General features: G+C 43.5%; 1 protein-coding gene across 7 annotated transcripts in view; it reads left to right on the forward strand.

The window, feature by feature from the left end:
• Nucleotides 1–22,057, forward strand: part of TNIK (TRAF2 and NCK interacting kinase) — a 300,446-nt gene that overhangs the window by 221,012 nt on the left and 57,377 nt on the right. For 3 of the 7 annotated variants that reach the window (XM_084638585.1, XM_084638587.1, XM_084638590.1), the window contains exons 13-15: nucleotides 11,632–11,742; nucleotides 12,992–13,078; nucleotides 14,857–15,054. In XM_084638585.1, the coding sequence (XP_084494711.1) occupies nucleotides 11,632–11,742; nucleotides 12,992–13,078; nucleotides 14,857–15,054 (396 nt within the window). Of the gene's footprint in view, nucleotides 1–11,631; nucleotides 11,743–12,991; nucleotides 13,079–14,856; nucleotides 15,055–15,725; nucleotides 16,863–22,057 lie in introns of all 7 variants that reach the window. The other 4 variants (XM_084638588.1, XM_084638589.1, XM_084638591.1 and 1 more) reach the window with 3 other exon arrangements.

Genomic DNA, 22,057 nt, shown 5'->3' on the forward strand with positions numbered 1-22,057 from the left:
AGGTTTCTGGCAATAGATAAATCATCCATAGACTGTGCATTCTGTGTGGTTCTTGCCACTTTAATATCTATATTCTATAATATGTGTAGGTAGAATTAGATGTAGGTATACTATGTATATGCCATGGTTAGAAGGATGACTTTGTTTTGAAGTCGCAGAACTAGCCCTGTATTTCCACAGTGGGGGTGACCTTTTATGACCATTTATATAGAGGAAGGGGGGAATTCATGGCATCTGTGACCTTGCAACAAAATCACCCCCTAACTATGGCATATAGCTGGTCTGTCTAGCCTGTTTATACATATTTCTAGGATGTAGCTATGAATGTAGTGGGGAATCTCATAGAACATATGTAGAAATCAAGGATAGGAAGACCTGTTAGGTTGGCTTGTCCTTCCCCCTTGCAAATTCAGGATCATTCTGTACAATGTCTGTCTTATTCTAGTTTTAAATGGCTCAAGCAATAGGGCACCAAACAGCCCCTCAATGTGGCCAGCAAGCAGTCCCCGCCTCAGTTTCCCCCTTCATGGAACTTCTTCAGTAATTCACACACACTTTTTCCCTTCACAGCCCTTCTCAGGTTCTGGTTTTATGATCATAAAAAACAAAGAAAGTTCTCAAGTTCCTCCTCAAGTCCATCCATTTGTTCTCTTACCAGGCCACTCCCAGACCTTTCCTGTCTGAAGTCCCAGGTTTCTCTGCTGGAGCCTATTCCCTCCCAGCAGCCTTTGCACTCCACTCTGGTCTCCCTGAGAACTCACTTTCACTGCAGCTTCCTGCTGCTCCTTGTAGGGGAATCAGCTGAACCCTGCTCAGATATGCGTCCTTAATAACTAGGATTGACTGTCCCCACAGCCCTTAAAGGGGCATGCCTCCCCATTACACACTGCCAACATGGATTTTTTCCCCGATATTCAGCTTATACTTTCTCTTGCTTAGTTTCATTTTTCTCACATCTAGTTTTAGCCTCTAATATCATAAACATTTCCTCTGCATCCCTGGTATGAGTTCCTACAACTTCTCAATGGGCATAATTTATAGCAGGTATATTGGCATGCCATATCCCATTTGCACCTATTCCATTAGCAATGAACATTAACAAAAATACATTGTAGCAGAAAAATAGTGAAGTGGGGCTCAGTGAAAACAAAGTTGCTTTGCTCTCAGGGAGCTTGGCAAATGGGCTCCTTGTCCCTCTCTCCCCAACAATTAACAATTATAATTTTCCACTTGAGTTTAATGCTCATGAAAGGGGTCACAGCATGAGACCAGGAGACTGAAGTATTCTATCCACAGAAGAGGGTAGAATCCACAGAAGAGGGTAGTGCCTCAATCCTGACTGGTGGAACCACCGCCATGGGTGAATGGGAAGCTTGGTCTACATACCCTTTCAAGGATGCCAATTAGTGCCAATTAGTGCCAACTGTGGTAATGATCACCTGTCCACCAGGGACTGGACTGAGAGCACCGAACAGTCACCAAAGGGTAGCAATCACAAGTGCATTGGGTTGGATGTCATAGCCAGTCCCTTGAGTTTGTTGCCCCCAGGAAGTTACTTTAATATTTGGAATTCGCTCTAGAGAGTAGCGGGCATTACCCCACTGTGGGGACAAGTCCTTTCACAGAAGTAGGGCATTCTTACTTTGGACCTGAGGCTGTTCTCGCTTGCAGCAGTTCTACACTGACTTTCGTTGAGTTACTCCTGGTTTATATTGGTGTAATTAAGAGCAAAATATGTTCTATACTGTTTAAAAGTTTGATTGGAGAGGCACTGGGCATGATCAGTGAAAATGTATCTTGATTGCAGCTCTCCATCAGCAGATCACTGTAAAAAGAGGAAAAGGGGAGCAGATTGAAGATGGAGGCTACTGATGATATTTCAAAATAAAATAAAATTGGCCTTTAAAACCCAATCTGGGTCACACAAACACCCTGCACCTGTGGCTCTTTTTGGGCTTGTAAGTCAGCCTGCCTAGTAGTGTCAGATGTATCAGTGTTTATAGAGAGTGTCCAGACACATAATAAATCCCTATAAAGAAGGCCAAGCTGAATGAATGAATGAGTCAGCTGGAAGTCAGTGCAGTGCCAAAGAGAATGACTTCGAAGGATGCTATGCTCGGGCTTCAGAAATGCCATATGGTTACTTATGTCATAGAATCATATTAATTAGAGACGGGAAAGGCCTGTCAGGGTATCTAGCCCATCTTCCTGTCATTTTCTATTGCTTTGTCCTGTCTATTTTTAAATAGCCCAAGACATGGAATTTCCAACATTTCACTAGCAATGGCCTCTTCCCCCACCTAACAGAGCTCACCATACAGAAATCCTTCTTCAGCATTTCTTTCCTTGATGTCATCTCATCACTTGTATGATGATCCCTCCTTTGGTGATCCTAAATCAGGGATTCTTGAACTTTTTCATCGTGTAGACCACAGCTTAGTAGGAAGACTTGCTCATGGACACTTGTCCTCCCACTCACAATCTCATGACATCCCTGTGACGCAGAAAGAAAATGCTCTCATGGAAAAAGTAAAATCAAGAAAGTTTTGAATGTTGTTAGTGATCTTTTAATGCAGTTCAGTTGATGAAACTAAAGAGGAGAGCCAGCTCTCTACAAGCCTCCAACAAGAACTTTGAGAACTTCTGTTCGTACCTGTCAAACACTTGGGGATATCCCCTTTGGTCGTCAATTAACCAACCTATAAAAATTTTATTCTTTTAGGCTGCGATTTTCAAAGCCAGCTAGGAAATGTAGGTGCACATTCATTTCAGTGAAAATTGTGCATCTAAATCCACTAAGCAGATGGGAAAATCTCAGCCTTAGTCTTCACAGTTTCTGTGATAGTTCTGTGACATCCCTCTCACTTGGTCCACATCCTTCTGGCACTGAGGTGAATGCATTATTCTCCTTCCTCACCCCAGAGCGGAATATCCTCAAACCTGCATTCTGCCAGGAGTACCTGACTTCAGTTTTGATCATGGGAAAATGACAGCAGTGAGAGGGCTGGGGTGATGTCTATCATAGCAGGGAGTGGGGAATATGTGATTTGGAAAGGCTATGAAGGGGAAGGAAGAAAAGCAGTCAGTGCCACAGAAAGGAACCACCTCCTAATGTCTTCTACAACTTAACCAATATTGGTTGAGGGAATGAGTCCTGTCCTTCCTTAACTATTTAGCATCAAAACAGTATTTGAAAAATTACTTGGAATTTTAGCTTGAATGTGGCTGAATATGCATCTTTCTCACACACACACACTACAGTGTGTCCTGAAACTGGCTTAATGAGGTCTTCTTAACGGAAGGATCATCCCTTTGAGTAAAAGAAACCTGTGATAGTATGTTATTAACTTTTAAAAGGATTTAGTGACACTTACAGCCAGAGCCTTTTGACTCGGAAGGTAATTAAAGTTCAAATGATGACCCAGGGACACAGAAATGCTGTAGCTGTGTTGGCAGGATTCCATCCTACAAGGGTGTACACTGAGATCACAGGTGCCGCTTAACTTTTCACATTTGTTGACTGTATTCGAAGCAGTGTGTCAGATTCTGTTGTCCGTTACACAGCTTCAACTTCCAAGACAATGGAAGTCAGAACAGTGTAAATGAGAGCAGAATTTGGTCCAAACTCTTGTTCGTTAGGAAGCAAAATAAGCAGGTGCTGAAAATAAAAGAGAATTCAAGAAACAAGGGTCATCCTCTTTTTGTTTTATTGCGACAGAAAGTTTGGCACATGAATCCAAAACAGGTCCGAGATTTAATCACAAAAAGAGATGTGAAAAGACAAAAGAATATCAGAGCTGAATAACATCAAAGAAAATATTCGTATGGCAAAGAGTTATTTAGCTGGCTAGAACACCTTTTGATTTTTCCCCTTCTATTGTTGCTAAAAGATAGCTGTCTAATAACCGCCCTAGGGTTATCAGCAGGCATTGAACCCAGGACTTTCAGCACCAAGGCTAAGACTGCTGCCATTCCAACTAGTAGCTCAGCTGAATCAACACATCTCTTCAGTGCAGGCTAACCAGTAGAAAGGTACAACGTAGGTGCTGGAACCAGGGTTGCTACCACACCCCCTGGCTGGATGTAATAACAACCACCCAAATACATGGTTTCTGCCTTCAGCACCCCTACTATAAAAATTGCTCCAGCACCACTGGGGACAGACACATTTAGCCAATGTTTTATGTAGCCACATTCCGGGGCAATATTGTAGGTTTCTTTTCTGCTTCCAGGCAGAAAATATAAAGTTCAAATCTTTACAGTGAATACGTGAGACAAATCCGAGTGCCTTGTTGTATACCGGTGAACTTTCATTCAGTGCCATTCTAGGGCCCAGATCCTCAGCTGATAAAAATTTCTGTTGCACTGCTATTTATTAATCTAAATATAAACTAAAAGTATAGAAGAGCATCTATTCCACACTCTGGGAGCAATTGACAAACTCTTAAAAACACAATGCATAGGAACCCCAGCAGTCACCCACTCATAGATAGATTTATACCAGCTATGACTCTGTCCATCGGCATTTTCTTTTGCAGGAGCAAGAAACAAATGACTTGTTTAGATTAGGACAGAGATCGGCAACCTTGGCACGTGGCCCACCAGGGTAAGCCCACTGGCGGGCTGCGCTGGTTTGTTTACCTGCCTTGTCCGCAGGTTTGGCCGATTGTGGCTCCCACTGGCTGCGGTTCACTGCTCCAGGCCAATGGGGGCTGCGGGAAGTGGTGGCCAGCACATCCCTTGGCCCGCGCTAGTGGGAGCCGCGATCGGACGAACCTGCGGACGCGCCAGGTAAACAAACCGGCCCAGCCCGCCAGGGGGCTTATCCTGGTGGGCTGCGTGCCAAAGTTTGATTGATGATCCCTGGATTAGGGGAATGTTCACTAATGCAACTGCATCCATGCAAACCCTTAATGTAGAAACATGGTACCACTACCACTTACAGACTCAGTCATGCTGCAGCCACACATCTATGCTAGTTTTGCACCTGGCTAGCTATGCCACTACCAAAACTCTTGGTATAGACAGGGCCATTGTTTTCATGCCCTCAGAATGTCCAGGTGGTGGTTTATCCTTTGCATTATTAGTTTCATGAAGTTAAAACCTGGGACAGGTGTGCAGTTCATGCAGAATTCTTTCACTTCTACTTAACAGTCACCTTTACTTCACATCCTCTTACCATTACCTTTGCTTTGTCTTTGAAAGCTTGCAAAGCTTATACTTTGAGCCTTCTGGTGTGGGGAGGCTGTCTTAGAAAATAGGGTCCTATGGGCTAACCATGATGTTCCCAGACTAAAGTTCCAACTCCCATTCAATGCATACAAAACCCTTATTCACAATAACGGGAAATACCTAACAGGCCCCTACGTTAATGGGAAATATCTATCTGTGTTCAAATGCCTGACCCATCTAAAGAGATGGTATTTCAGGCACGCTTCCTTGTTCACTGGTGGCCTAGAGTGATAGCATATCGCAAACACACTGGCACGCAGAATATGCGTTTCTATTTATTACTTGGAGTTCCCCTTCTTCCTGTCTGGTGACTCATATTTACATTTGGTTGCGGCAGCTGAATTTTTCTCAAGAGCTGCTTCTTACGAACATTATTGCCTTTCAGAATTAGCCTGCGGTTTGTCCCATGGTGCTAGCCTTCTATGACTCAGTTATACTCCTGTTCCCAAGTGTGTCTAGTTTAGCAGAGTGAACTGTTATGCTTCTGAAGCCATCTTTTCATGCCAGGCTTCAGAGGACCTTCCCAGTAGTGGCTTTGCCTTCAGGTGGCTCCCACCATCAATATTTCAAACCTGTCCTTTCTAATTCTGTATAAATAGGATCTCATTGTGTCCTGCCAAAAAGCTGCATGTAGCCTCACCTGTGAAGCTATAGAAATACACTCACAATGAATTGGTAGTCTTGCCTTGGATGAATAAAAGATCTGTATCGTGTGAACATATACAATAAACCTGGGGCTTAGGAAAGCATTATCACATGGCGGGGGGAAAAAAGAGAAGATGGACAGATAGAGGAGAAAAGGTGACAAAAAAGCATCTTCTAATCTTTTGCTGCCATTTTCTGTCATGTTCCTGCTGCTCTGAATCCCTGATTGAGAGGAACCTCTGTTTCAGTCGTTCCAACAGCATCGATTCAGCACAGCCAGAGCCGGTGAAATTGGCAGCTGCATAGGCAGGGGTAGATGAGAAAAAAATGCAGTGCTGGAATCTTCACCCACTCTGTCATGCTTCCAGGTCGTCTCCGAATGCCTGCCGGCTGTAGAAGCCGAGCAGTGAGTTGAAGCAATTCCAGCACCTCAGGAGACTGAGTCTTCTGCTAATTCATAGTATCTATGGTGAAATGGCCTTTAATTCACTCAGCTGTTAGCTGCAGTCGGTCATAATGTGACCTGACAAATGACTATCATGCTGGCAGGACGGCATGCAGTAGCTCGGTATTCTCAGTCTAGATTTCCAAACATATTTCAGTTTCACCATATCAGTCTGAGGAGCCAGGTCTTACTTATTTTATTCTGTTGATGTGTTATTAAGATAACAGTGCAATATTATAGCTAGCACTCAGTAGTTATTTGAAAGTTCAGATTAGTATATCTAGTTAGTTGTCAAATGGTGTGTTCTATACAGAGTGTTTTCATGAGGGGCTGTGTGTGTGTGTGTGTGTGTGTGTGTGTAAATATGTATGGTGTGTCTGTGCACACATGTAATGACAATTACCTCCATTGATAGAGTGCTTTCATTAGAAGGACATTTTAGGGTGTCAGATTGAGCACTCAGAAGTTAGGAACTCCCATAAATTATGGCAGCTGCTGCATTCAGCCATGTCCTGTGTATTTTATAGTATAGATTTTCACAACATAAGTCATATGGAGTCAAAAAAGGATACAAATATATAAGATATACACACACACACACCTAGATGAAATATTAAATAAAACGTGGATAATGTGACTATGACTACACTGTGAAATTTTTGTTTTCTGAACCCTACAGTTGTAAATAGTTTTAGAAAAATGTAATTTTCCTGCTCTGAGCAGGGTTAATAACACTGATAAAAAATGCCAGTGGCCGACCTACACTAACTTTCCTACCACTGGTTTCAGAGTGGTAACTGTGTTAGTCTGTATCAGCAAAAAGAACGGGGAGTACTTGTGGCACCTTAAAGATTAACAAATTTATTTGGGCATAAGCTCTCGTGGGCTAAAACCTACTTCATCGGATGCATGCAGTGGAAAATACAGTAGGAAGATACATATACACAGAGTACATGAAAAAATGGGTGTTGCCATACCAACTGTAACGAGACTAATCAATTAAGATGGGCTATTATCAGCAGGAGAAAAAAAACTTTTGTAGTGATAATCACGATGGCCCATTTCAAACAGTTGACAAGAAGGAGTGAGTAACAGTAGGAGAAAAATTAGCATGGGGAAATAGTTTTTACTTTGTGTAATGATCCATCCACTCCCAGTCTTTATTCAAGCCTAATTTAATGGTGTCCAGTTTGCAAATTAGTTCCAATTCTGCAGTTTCTCATTGGAGTCTGTTTTTGAAGAATTTTTTGTTGGAGAATTGCAACTTTTAGGTCTGAAATTGAGTGACCAGGGAGGTTGAAGTGTTCTCCAACTGGTTTTTGAATGTTATAATTCTTGACATCTGACTTGTGTCCATTTATTCTTTTACGTAGAGATTGTCCAGTTTGGCCAATGTACATGGCAGAAGGGCATTGCTGGCACATGATGACATATATCACATTGGTAGATGTGCAAGTGAACGAGCCTCTGATAATGTGGCTGATGTGATTAGGCCCTATGATGGTGTCCCCTGAATAGATATGTGGACACAGTTGGCAACGGGCTTCGTTGCAAGGATAGGTTCCAGGGTTAGTGTTTTTGTTGTGTGGTGTGTAGTTGCTGGTGAGTATTTGCTTCAGGTTGGGGGGCTGTCTGTAAGCGAGGACTGACCTGTCTCCCAAGATCTGTGGGAGTGAGGGATCGTCCTTCAGGATAGGTTGTAGATCCTTGATGATGTGCTGGAGAGGTTTTAGTTGGGGGCTGAAGGTGATGGCTAGTGGAGTTCTGTTACTTTCTTTGTTGGGCCTGTCCTGGAGTAGGTGACTTCTGGGTATTCTTCTGGCTCTGTCAATCTCTTTCTTCGCTTCAGCAGGTGGGTATTGTAGTTGTAAGAACGCTTGATAGAGATCTTGTAGGTGTTTGTCTCTGTCTGAGGGGTTGGAGCAAATGCGGTTGTATCGCAGAGCTTGGCTGTAGACGATGGATCGTGTGGTGTGGTCAGGGTGAAAGCTGGAAGCATGTAGGTAGGAGTAGCGGTCAGTAGGTTTCCGGTATAGGGTGGTGTTTATGTGACCATCGTTTATTAGCACTGTAGTGTCCAGGAAGTGGATCTCTTGGGTGGACTGGTCCAGGCTGAGGTTGACGGTGGGATGGAAATTGTTGAAATCATGGTGGAATTCCTCAAGGGCTGCTTTTCCATGGGTCCAGATGATGAAGATGTCATCAATGTAGCGTAAGTAGAGTAGGTGTGTTAGGGGATGAGAGCTGAGGAAGCATTGTTCTAAGTCAGCCATAAAAATGTTGGCATACTGCGGGGCCATGCGGGTACCCATAGCAGTGCCGCTAACCTGAAGGGATACATTGTCCCAAAATGTGAAATAGTTGTGGGTGAGGACAAAGTCACAAAGTTCAGCCACCAGGTTTGCCGTGACATTATCGGTGATACTGTTCCTGACAGCTTGTAGTCCATCTTTGTGTGGAATGTCATTAGAGCTGCATTGGGACTAGAATAACGGTGGGAGATTTCCCCAAAATGCAGCCAAATACCCATCCCCATCCATGTCACTAGTAGTGTATGTCTACACTGCAGATGCAGGTGTGGTTGCAGCTCAGGTAGGCATACACAGGCTAGCTTTAATCTAGGTAGCGCAGCTAAAAATAGCCATGAAGATGTGGCAGTGTAAACTGTATAACCCCATCTGGTAGCCCTGGGTATCTACTCCCTTTGCTAACTACGATGAAACTTACTCCAGCAGGTCTCCACTGCTATTTTTAGCTCTTGTAGCTAGATGAAAGCTAGCGTGGGTGTGCCTACCCAAGCTGCATCACACCTAAGACTGCAGTGCAGACCTACCTAATGAGACCAGTGTCTTTAAGGTGAAAGGCCCTTTCAGAGTGACCATGACTCTATTGTACTACACCACATGATACATTTTTTAAAATTCTTAAATACAGCATGTGCACAATGGCAATTTTAATACATCCATTATTTTCCCAAAACAGAGCAGCTACATAGGAGCCATTGTAATGCACATGATTTGCCTAATATATTGCAGTACAGAACATCACTTACCTACCCAGCCACTACAGGGCCCTGAGGAACTGTATCTGCAGTGTTGGAGATGTCTGATTAAAAAAATGTGTGTAATTCCTGAAGTGTGTGTGTATTGCCACCTTATTACAGCTGTGTGTTTGTTACTACACTGGAACCTATGGAGTTCCCCCAGACCCACAAGGTCCCTGTTATCCAATATTTGCACACTACTGTCCTCTAGTGGTCAATCTGTCTCACTATCCATGGAATTGATGTTTTCGCATAATGTGGATAGAAAATAGGCAGATAACATACAGGTGTGTCTATTGCTTTTGGCTCCTGTTTCTAAGCCTATCCCTCTCTTATAGGTCATGCCCCTAAGAAAATCCTAGTGGAAGCAGCATTGTCTAGCATTTTTGTTTTATGCTGCTCTGAGCGGAGTAGCCCAGCACCAATCATCTTTCTATTATTTGTTTGCCAGGGTAGCTCAGATATCTTGGGCCTGTATCTCTTCTGGCACAGATGAAAATCAGGATTAAGCCAGTGGAGTTACACTGGAGTAAGACCAGTACAAAGGCAAGGAGAAACAGGTTTTTTGACTCTAAAGCTTATTTGGTCTCAGATTCATGGTTACCTCCCCAGCCAGATCAACTCAAGTTGAGTGAACTCTTCATAACTCTATACTTGAACAAGTCACTCCCCTCAATTAAGTCATAACCAGATGCTTCAGTTGGTGGTAGCTGGCACTCTTCCCTTGGATTCAGGACTGAACTAGTGCCCCAGCAAAATGTTATATAAGTGGTGATGGTATCTGTAATCTTGAGCATAAGTATGGCGAGATGCACTTTTCCCCCCAGTAGAAAGACACGTGTACAGTAGATAAAATAGTAAGCAGTGGCACAAGTTGAGAAGGTTGGGAAATGCATTTTGAACAGTGCAGCAGAAACTGAAAGCCAGCCAGCTTTGTATGTGGAGGTGGCTGAACCAGTTAAGCCCATTGCTAATTAATTATTTTACACTTTTTCATTTCTGTCTTGGAGCACGTTGGGCACGTTGTCAGCACATCTCGCCCTTTGCGCGATGGATATTGCAGATGCACTGCATGTATGACCTGAGTGGCGTGTAATTAGAAAACCATATTGATTTTCAGGAAAGAGGTTGCAAACATGCAGATCTTCCACATAAAAAGCAGTTTGATCTTCAAATGACTTGATTAAAAGCTTTATTTTTCTTAGTAAACAGGATAACTTGGTGAAAAAAGACCATACAAGGGGTCTGATCCTGCCAGCATAATAGGCAAGCATTACCTTCTCAGTGAGAAGTCCCATTCACTCCAGTAAGACTCCCCTTATGGCTCAGGATCAGGCCCCTCACATGATTCTTATTTATTTATAAAATGCAGCAATTTGGCCCCTACATTTGTTTTCTTTTGCAAGTGGGTGGAAGCCGTGCCCTTGTGTTCGATGAAGCTGCGTGCTGTTTTGTCCTGTGTGCAGCACTGCTCAGGCGAGGCCTGTGGGTGGATGTCTGTCAGCACTAAACTGCCTTTGTCTAACTCTTTTGTTGGTGACCAGTGTGGTTGCAGATGCAGACAGCCTCTGAATTGCAGCTGTTGTCTGCAAAGCATACAGAAGAGATCGTGGTACAGCCAAACCCATCCCTCTAGCCTTTCAGAGCTCAGAGATCAGCCCTTCTGTGAAATGGCAGTGAGCTGGAAGAGCATTTCTTCTCACACAGAGCTCACCAAGCACCCCATTCATGCCAATACGAGCAACATCCAAGCTGCCATGCAGTTTTGGCTGGGTATGCAACCAAGGACATGTTTGCCTTATTATGGCTCACTGACAAAATACAGCAGCCTGCTCTGTCACACACTTTCTGCCTCCATCCTGTCCTTGTGTTTCTGCCGCACTCTGAAATTTCATGATTTTGGCAGCAATCAGTGTCACTTTTTTAATATTTGTATTTACATGTTCAGGCCCCAGCTACTCTGTCAGTTACACACGTGCACAAGATCTGTTGAAGTCATTGGGAGTCACGCATGCAACTGAGAGGATAACAGAGCCCCGTGTTTTTTGCATAGGACAAACGTGGTAGTGGAAAAAGTTCAGACCCAGTTTTGGAGGTCTTTCTGAAAATCCGGCCTTTACATACTCTCACCATGTAAAATGACTTCTGAAAAGCATGGACAAGAATGTTTTTATTAAGTGACGTAGCATTTGTAAGAACTTCTGCCTGCTTTTTATTTGCATTTGCAAGTACCTTCATAGTTTACCTGGTTTTTTTGCACCCATAGCAGCAGAGAAGAGAGAAGGAGATGAGGAAGCAGCAGGAAAGAGAGCAGAGGCGGCATTATGAGGAGCAGATGCGCCGAGAGGAAGAGAGGAGGCGCGCAGAGCACGAGCAGGTATTCTGCAGAGGATTCTGGGTGAATCAGTCCCCAACATCGAAGGCTGAATTCTGAGGTCAAAATTGCTTCCCTTTGGGCTTATTGTCTATTGTGATGTTTTAGTTCTTTGCAAACAAATTACAATTCATTTAATAAGTTAAAAGCAAATCTACTTATTACTCTCACATTTGATCACTTTCATTACTAAAGAGTAAATTGCTTAAGTGCTAACCTCGTGTTTATTGCTTTTCACTGTATTAATTCCCTTCTATCTGTGGCCAGCAATTCTGGGGCCACTTAATATACAGTTTCCCACTCCCACGCTTCCTATATAAAGCTTTTGTTTACTACTGTCTCTTGTACTTTACCTTGGTACCCAACAAAACTGGTCCCTCCTCTGCCTGAACTTACCTCTTTATAGCTCTCAGAACACTTGGCTTCTCAGAATTGTAGGGTAAAAAGAGTAGAAAGGAATATATATATAAAGAGTAGAGGTGCTGATTTGTCAGTGCCAGCTTTAGAATGGGGTGTGCTTAACGCTTGTCCCTCATCCCCACTCATGAAAATAAGATGTATATCACAGTCCTGAGGCTGTCCCGTTGAGCAACATTTTGCATAATTCATAGTAGCCATAGAACTTTTTCAGCTTTTCTAATAACACTGCAGAACTTACAAAGGTGCTTTACATCTACAAGAGACTGTATAAGCACTAAAGACCTGGTCCTGTTCAAGAACCGTGTGTGAAATTCCCATTGACTTCATTGGAACTACCATCTCCTACACTGGAGCATTCCATGAGCAAGGTCTTAAGGGATTGTCCCCTAACTAATTAAGGCTTGCAATGCCACTTCAAGGTTGGGAATACTTGTCTATACTACCAATGTTTTGCCCGTATAATATACCTGGTCTAGTACCTCCATAGTCTGTAATGAAGGTAGTCTTTATTTACTTTGGAGTAACTCAGAACAAAATGTTGCCCTCAAATTATAGCTGTGCCTTTTTACTGTTTTTCAATACAGTAGAATGTAAAGCTTGTGTCATTTCAATAAGCTACAGGCAGGAGAAATTCTCAGTGTTTTCAGTTTAAAATTAATTGTCTTTACGTTTTTTTGCAGTTGAATCTCTCTGTGTTTGAGCCAGGGCCCCTTAGTATTTCTGCCATTTCTATCCCTCATGCAGCAGCTCCTTTCTCTGTGGAATTACTGGCTCTTTTTCTTTTCTCTCTTTCCACACCCCCCATCCCGATTCCTGCTGCCCATGTCTCCAGGAGTACATCAGGCGACAGTTAGAGGAAGAGCAGAGACAGTTAGAGATCCTGCAGCAGCAGTTACTGCAGGAACAAGCTCTACTTCTGGTAATGGGGAGACCACATCCCTGCTTACCCGCTTTCTGTTTGTAGTGTGCCTGTCTGTGTGTGCCTGTGTGTCCCCATGCCCTCTGAATGGCTAGTATAACGAGTCGGGCTGTGTAGGTAACTTGCATACGATCACCTGCTGCACGGATTTAATTAAACCAATAAGCCTCATAACCACACAATTTTCCAAGACTCCACTCTGCTAAGAATAACATGCTGGGGTTTTTTTTGTTTCATAAATACAAATGGAGCGGCGCTCTGGATTCTTGTATCTTTTTTCCTCAATTCCATGACCGCTCACTGATTCGATATCCTTGCTGTGAGCTCCTTTCTCACTCAGTCTGTCTCTGTGACGTTGGCATGCTTTCGGCTTCATTAGAAGTGCTGGCCCCTTCTCAGCCCCACTGTGGTTATTGCAGAGTAATTTTTAAGGCCGTTAGCAGTGTACTGGAATACAATCAAACTGAAATGTACTTGTACTCTGGATACCCGCTCAGCTTTACAGGATTTGATAGCCATATTTCATTTGAAATCTATTAGTTTTACTTTCTTGACAGGAACATTTTATGTTCCCTTCTCATGCTGCTTCCATTTTAGACCATGTTTTTTGTTGCATTATCTCCTGAATTGCCCTTTTTGTTTGTTTGTTTAAAGTGAGAATTATATTTATCAGTATTTATGGTTTTCTTTTCAATAAAACAGAGCTCATTATTGGTCTCTGTTTCCACTGGCTTTATTTAGAGAAAGAGGGAACTCATACAAATCCCTCCTTTTTAAAGGTACTTAAGTATTAATGATTATTAATTAAACCTTTAAAAAGCCCCAGTGCTTCAGAGAGAGCCGTTAATTGGCTCTGCAATTCAAGTTCTTGTCACAATCACCCACTCCTATGAGCTGCTGAGTACCAATCAGCTCCCAGTGGCTTCAGTATGAAATGAAGGCACTCAGCACCTCACTAGATGGATCCACTGCAAAACCTGGCGATAAGCAGTTGTAATTTACAAATCTAGCAAGGATCTCAACTTATTCAATGGATTTCTGTTTGGTCAACTCAGTGTGAACCTGATTCTATTCTTTGAACACACAGGCTGTTTAAGGGATTTAGATACCAAGCTCGCATTTGAAATGTGGCTTTAAAATCTCAACCACAGTGATTGAAGTTAATGTACTTAGTACTTATGTAGCCCTCCTTGGACCAAATTTAACCCTGGCATAAGAGGAGGTGAGTGACTATGTTGGCAGCCCTGGAGCTGCATGTACAAGGTCTTGATGGGGACCTTCATTTCCAAACTTCTTTATAATCATGAAAGGCCAGAATCCCATTCCTCCAGTGGGGAATGATTGCTCAGACTAATTGGCCTCGATGGAACTACTTGTGCAAGCAGCTGCTCCCCTGTGTGAGCAAGGGGTCCAAATCTGGCCCTAAGTAATTGATTTCCACAGTGCCCCTGTTAAGAATATTAGCATCCCTAGTTTCCATATGGGAAGCAGAGGCAGAGAGCCTAACTTGCCAAAGTGTGTCAAAGCTGGAATTAAAACTCTCAGGATTTTTTGGTTCTGGCTCTTAGACTATGTCTCTCTCCAGGTTTCTTTATGGTTTACTCCTTCACTGGGCCTCCACAGGCTTAAGAACTGATTGGCTTTGTAGGGCTAAGCCATGCCATTTATTTGGGTTTATTTTTCACCAAACTGATAAATATCTGATCGCTCACACGCTAGCCTGACTATATCTATACAGCTTCTCACACCCATGTTACGGTGGTGTTTTCCTTGGGTAGGAGTATAAGCGCAAACAGTTAGAGGAGCAGAGACAAGCGGAGAGGCTGCAGAGGCAACTTCAACAGGAGCGAGACTACCTGGTCTCCCTGCAGCAACAGCAGCAGCAACGGCAAGACCAGAGGCCAGCAGAGAAGAAGCCACTGTACCATTACAAGGAGGGAATGAATGCAAGTGAGAAGCCAGCTTGGGCCAAGGAGGTAGGAAAGACTGAGTCCATTTGTGCCAGATCCTTGTTTGTCCCCACAAAGTTACCCTTTATAAATGGAGAGCCGGGATGGGATGTAGTTCTGTTTGAAAGTCTTGTTTACTTTGTGGTTCGATTACTGTTGAAGATTCCTGAAACCAGGCTGAGACTAAGAGCGTGATGCTCTCCTCTCTGCTGTCATTATTATTATGGTGAGAGCTGCTGGATGAAAAGTGGTCCAGTGCAATTCAGTTGCTCTGAAGTGGATTCCTGTACACTGTTCACATTCTAGTTGAGTACTGAACTCGAAGCTGCTGGTGATATGCACTGGAAGGGTGTTTCTTCCTGTTGTAGAAATTATATGGTACCAACTGTCCTATATAGCTATTGTTGTTTTGTGCTTTTCAGGAACACAATCTCTGTTGCTTTTTTTTTAATTGAAAAACAGGGAACAGCATCTATTCATGCTTATTTTAAAAGTAAGATGTGAATACTAGATATAATTTTACTGACCAGTATTGAACGAGAGGCAAGCATGCAGTGCAGTCTCTGGATCAGATGCATTCCTTTCCCCTTTCCCCTTCCCCAGAGATATTTTGTTACCCAGAAAGAACACTGTCCATTATTGCTGTTTGTCCTAGAATAGTGTGTTTTAATAGTATAATTTTGTAATTCTACTCCCAGGTACAACAACGATATCTTAATAACTCGCCTGTTCTCCCAGCTAAACAGACTCACTCATCTGTTGCCAGACACTTGGCACCCGTCATTACTGGCAAAGATGTAACATCACAATCCAACATTAAGCCTTCTTCTAATCTTTCCAAGGCACAACCCTCAACTAAACCAAATCTGCAATACCTACAAGCATTAGATCCTCGGAAAGTGAAGCCATTAGTCTCTGCTAAGCCAAGACAGGTTCCACCAATTATTAAGATTTCTAAACCAAGACCCCAGGTACAGCAACGCACCCAGAAGGGAGAAGAAGCCATCTGGGCACATTCTCAAATTAGACTTGGGCATCAAGAGCGATCAAAAAAGAATGATGGTGTGATATCCCGCAAAGGGTCTCGCTCTCAAGGATGTAGTCCTGTTAGAAAATCAGGATTGGAGGTCACGTGTGTTTCTTCTCTTCATGTTTCAAAAGGAATAAATTCACATTTGCCTAGTAACGGAGTGAAAATGGACTTTAAAGAACATAATGGAGACAGGGGAAGAAAATTTGCTCCCTCACTCATGCCTACGAGTCCCTTATTTCCTTCAAGAAGCACTCCATCATTAAACAATATCGACTTGATGTGTGATAACCTAGACCTAAGCGCTTCTAGCCCAGAACACAATTTAAGAAAAATAAAGACTCAAGCCCTTCATAAGAAGCTCCATGCTTCTGTTGACAGTATTCCGGAACTCCTGCCATCTACAGGGATCCGTCGTACACAAATGCAACAGAAAATAGGAAGAAGCGTGGATCAGCTTCCCCTTCCATCTCTTGGTCTTTCTCCACAATGTTCTCATTGGAATGCAGCCATTTTGGCTCCTTTGTCTTCTCACTCCCGTTCATCTTCTGTGGACTTACTTTCCTTTCCCCTTAATTCCAATCTGATTCAGGCTGCTAAAGTTTTCAGGGGAAATGCTCCAAATAGCATGTCTTCACAGGTAGCCCCAGGATCATTCTCTAATTCTTCCTATTGTTCTCCCAAGCTTTCTCCTCAAGTATGTAATGGAAAAAAATTTTTAAATTTGCCTGTGACCAAGACATTCCTGTCATCGAGCACTCCTGAGCTGAGAGATGTAGAACAACTTAACTCTGAGCTACCTCTGGTGGGTGACATCTTCCCAAACTTCCAGTGGGCTTAGCGCTTCCTTAGCATTGTAAAAATCAGGGCTGTCTATTGGGCTTGTGCTATGGTGGAAATGTGTGGCAGCAAGCAGGAAAATGGGATGAAATTTCATCTTTAACAGCACAGCTTTGAATAAACTGTTCTAAATTCCTAACATGCCTCTGGCATTTTACTATCTTCAGTTCTGTCTATAAAAAGGTCAAGACTTAATACGTTGTCTCTTAGTTGGAATGAGAAAGAACAGTGCTAGATTTGGCCGTCAGTTCCAGTGCAAGGGCCTAACTCTGTCACTCTTACTCATGGTGAGTAGTATCTGATTCCATGAGTCACCCCATTTCTTATTACATAAGGTATGACCCAGCGTGAGTAAGGGCAGCAGAATTTGGCCCTAAGCCTTTTGCTGAAATACACACTATAGGGAAGGAGTGATATATGGTCAAAATTTCAGAGTTAATCATTAATTTATCTGTATAATCAGGTAAATTTTCTAATGAAAGGAAAAATATACTATGAAGTAGTTTTGGAATACAATGAACTAGAGTGCACATTTTAGGCCTTCAGAAAATATACACATGTAGATAGCTCAATATCTTTATAAATAATATCAGTATTTACAAAATTTTCATTAGTGCCTCTCAGCATTTTGTATTTAAGGGGTAGGTTGTGCAACCCAAACTCTCTCAGCACTTACCCTAGTACACTTACTTCACAAGGAGTTACTTTTATAGAGTGAGTAACATGACCGTGGGTTGTACAGTCTAGCTGTTAATAGTCTAAACCTTCCATTTTCTGTGGACATAAAAACAACAGATGTTCCCCTCTTAACCATACTTTCAAATCATACAGCACATGTTTTTTGCTATCATATTCCAGTCTCCTTTATTATGGTAGCCGGCCGCTTTGAACCATGGGACACCAGTGCTCACAATTTTTCGCCCTATGTTCATTAGGTTGTGTCCTGACAGACTCCATTTTTGGTTCTCAAGCTAGTCTGTGTTAGTGCTTGTTGCTGTTCTGGCTGCCAGTTTTTGGCCATGCTAGAAATTATACAAATTGCATGGACATATTGCACTGAAGGTTTTCTAGATTGATTAATATCAGCATTGGTAGTGACAATCCTCTGTTTTCTCCGGGATCATTCTTGGGTTAAAATCAGCAGTTTTAATGAGTCCAGAGTCATATCTTCACAGCCAGACATTTACCCACTTTTGATCTTGTTCCCTGCACATTTCTTTCTCAGCTGGGTTTTATTAGAAGCAGTGTGATAACTGCTTTTAGCTATGGGCGGAAGATCTTTCCAAATGCCATATTGTTCACTCCTTGTTGTTTATATTATTTATAAAGAACGATAGGTATAAAATATTAATAAAAAACAGAAAATGAAATTTCTGCAGTAAGTATATTCATCTAAAGAGATACAATTCAGATGGGAGAGGGAGTGAATGTTCAAGGATATATGCTTCACAAAATGGTGGTTCTCTGTAGGAATTTATACAGTGTCCAAAATACTTTATGTGCAGGGTCTGAGTAGTACCTACCCAAAATTATAATTATTTTACCCCCGTATATCCTTTTCATGTGTAAAATTAATATTTCAGCTAGAAAAGCCCCCAAAAGGCCCAGGGTCAGCAGGATTCATATCTCCCCACGCCTACCAGGTTCTGGGGCAAAAGGGTAGGTTTGAGATTCAAACTGGAGCCTTGAGGTAGCAGTACATAGAATTGCTGTGTCAGTGGATCATTCTTGGTGGTTTGGGAGGGTATGATTCCTGTATTTAATGCTGTACAGTCTTGGCATCAAGCTTCTGGGGAATTTTTTCATGATATTGGCTGGCACATGAAAATTCTCCCCACATCATGGCCTCCCTGCTAGTCTTTCATACTTTCTTGAGGGGGCAAATTCTGGTCCCCACTGTCCCCTCCCCCCATCCTATTCATCACCTCCCCCAACAACCATCGGTCTCCTCAGCTTGGGAACTAGAATGTAACGCCTCTATCCCAGCCCTGACTAAAGCATAGTCTGGGTTCTTCCTTCCTACAGCCTCACAGGAAACCTTCATCCAATAGTCCTCCAATGCCCCACCCCCACCGCCCACACACGCACCAATTCTACTCTCTACACATGTAATCTCTATGCATGCCCATTCTACTCCCCTTTCCTGTGGCACTGACTTCACTTGACTTCACTTGCTGTGTTAGCTTGAAGCGTCACTCGAGTATTGCCCTTAACCCAACTCCCATCCACACCCACAGATCTCTGTGGAATTAAATTGGGCCTCAAACTCAAACTAGCTGGCCTGTCAGGGGGATGGTCTAGAGCCTGAGTGCTGCTGAGGAGTAAGCTAATAATGCAGTGGAGATGCAGCTACTCTGTGCTGCTAATCCAGTCACCCTGTGAAGCTCAAGTGTGATTTCACCTCGCCAGCATAGCTGCCGCCTCTCATTGCAAGTAGATTAATTAAGTCAACGGGAGAGCTCTCTCCCATCAGCTTAGAATGGCTATAGTAGAGAACTTACAGTGACACAGCTGCATTGGGGCAGCTACGCCACTGTAAGCTCTCTAGTGTGGCCATAGCCACAGCCTTAGCTTGCCTAGCTAACAGAGGAGTGTGGGGCAGAGGGAAAGGTGGCCACTTGCTGGATCTTGGAGTGGGAGGACTCAGTTGAATGTCTTCCAAGGGACCCCAGATTTCCTGGAACTGGCCTTGAAGTGACCTTTTGCATGTGTTTAATGCTTCTCCTGCGATGCACAGTTTTCACCTCAGCTGTATCTATGAATGCCACGCTTTGCCATTCAAATTAGATTAATATTTCACCTCTTCCCTCAGCCCACTTTGCTTTTGTTGTCCTTTTTTTCACTGAAATACTGTATCAAACTATTAATCACTTTCCACATGATGCCTCTCTCCGATTATCTTGCCTATGGGATGTGGAAGTGGCCAGGGGTTCTTTTGCAATAGAGGTGAAGCTTGCATTATCTAAGAAGCAGCCGGTGAATTGAGCTGATATTGGATCCTTGCAGTGTTTGGCACTTGGGAGCACTTTCATTTTTACTCTGTGTAATGATATAATCAGTAGGATTACTGAGGAGATGAACTGGGGAGGCCTCAGTGTATCTTCTCCTGTTATGCTGTTGACATACAGTGTATGGAAAGGAGATGTTGGTAGTCAGAGAAAGGAGCATCCCTCTCTCCCAATCCATACTGTCAGGAATCATGGTCCACAACACAGCCAGTCTGGAAGCATGGCCTGAAGCAGAGCTGGTCTTGGGCAACCTAATGAGAGCGCTGGCCTGTAGTAGGCTGCATGATTGGTTGGAAGAGTCAACAGACTGGGTCTTTAGCCCAGCAGCAGTCCAGCAGCTGCTCAAAACATTGACCCGTGATTGCAATAGCTCCTGTGGCTGCTTGTTCCCAGCATTCCTCCTGCCCTACTTCTGCATTGGCCCCAGCTTTGCCTTGCTCCAGGTAACCTGGTCTTGACCCTCAGATTCCTGAGTTTGGCATCTGGCGTCTGACTTCAGTTCTGACTCTTGGCTCCAATTCCTTACTTGTGACTTCAGCTGTGGCACCTGGCCTCTGACTCCTGTTCTAACCCCTGGGCACACCACCCAAGTCCTAGTCTCTGACAATCTGAGCAGTCTCAACACAAATAATAAGAGAATTATAGCTGATATAGTGAGCCTGGATTCTTCAAAGGCCAGTGTCTCTCTCATGGAGATAATGGGAGCCCTCATACCTTGCAGGCCCAGGATGCCAGGCCTACAAGTTTACATCAAGGATTATATAAGGTCCCGCAATTTCTATGCCCATACCCAATAACCCACAAGCAAGACCCTTAGGTCTCCTCCAGCTTCTGCCCATGCCTCCACAGCCTTGGTCTACTGTATCAATGGATTTCATTGTGGAACTGCCATGCTTCCAGGGGCACTCCATAATCCAGGTTGTTGCCGACCTCTTAACAAAAATGGTGCACTTCATCCCACACTTTACTGTTCTTACTGCACAGGAGACAGCTTGGCTCTTCTTGGGAAATGTATTTAGCTACTGCTAGGCATTTTATCAGACTGGGGTCCCCAGTTCATCTCCCAGTTCTGGCAGGAATTGAGCTCATCCACCTATTAACTGCAGACTAAAGGGCAAGCAGAGAGTTATCAAATCCTGGAGCAGTATCTCTGCTCCTTTCTGAGTTTCCACCAGGATGACTGGCTTCCTCTGCTGTGCTATGCCGAATTCACATATAACAATGCAATCCACACCTCGACCCCACACAGCCCGTTATTTGCAAATGGCTTTCACGCCTGCTTACACCGAGACTTAGCCATGAGCCGCCCAGAATTGGCTGCTGTTGATTTAGTTTCCCATCTACACCGGGTGCATTGGGAGCTGAAAGAACACTTGCAATCCACCAAAGAAGCCTATAAACACTATACAGATTAAGACTGTCAGTCTGTTTCTAATCTGGCCATAGGGGACAAGGCGTGGCTGTCTTCCCAGAAGCTGCCTGACTAGTTGGAAGAGTCAGCAGACCAACTCTTAAGCCCAGCAGCAGTTCTTTGGTTGCTCGAAGTATTCTCCCACAGCTCCAACAGCTCCTGTGCTTGCTTGTTCCAGCCCTGCTCCTGCCTTGCCTCACTCCAAGGAACCTGGTCCTGACCCTCGGCTCTGATTTCTGGCTTGGGCTCTGGCCTCTGACTCCAGCTCTGACTTTGGGCTCCTGCTCCTGGCTGTTGACACATGCTCTAACCACTAACCCTGATTCCTGTTCTGCCCATTGAGAACAACCACCTACGTCCTGGTCTCTGACACATACCTCCCCATTACATTACTCTGCCACCTATTCCTCCACATTCGCTGTGAAATATTCTGTAATCAGCTGCATATTCTCGTTTGCCACTCTGTCAATGAGCTCCAGAAGTTGGCTGGGGGACTCCAGTTTCATCAGCCTTGGCTGCTGTAGTTAGTGCCTGAGCTTGAATAATAGGCAGATTTACTGGAACTCCTTTGAGGCAGATTGAAATGAGGCTGTCACTGACTGGACTGTATCCTAGTATTTATGCAGATACATCCTTGTCCAAAAGAAATGCTGTTTCTCTCTCAGCTATCCCTTCTGTCCTTGTATACGCAGCTAAGTCTTCTCTGCTGGAGCTTATAAACTGACGTCAAAACTGCCACTG

This window comes from Lepidochelys olivacea (genome assembly GCF_965140295.1).
Source record: "Lepidochelys olivacea isolate rLepOli2 genome assembly, chromosome: 9".
NCBI classification, from domain to species: domain Eukaryota; kingdom Metazoa; phylum Chordata; order Testudines; family Cheloniidae; genus Lepidochelys; species Lepidochelys olivacea.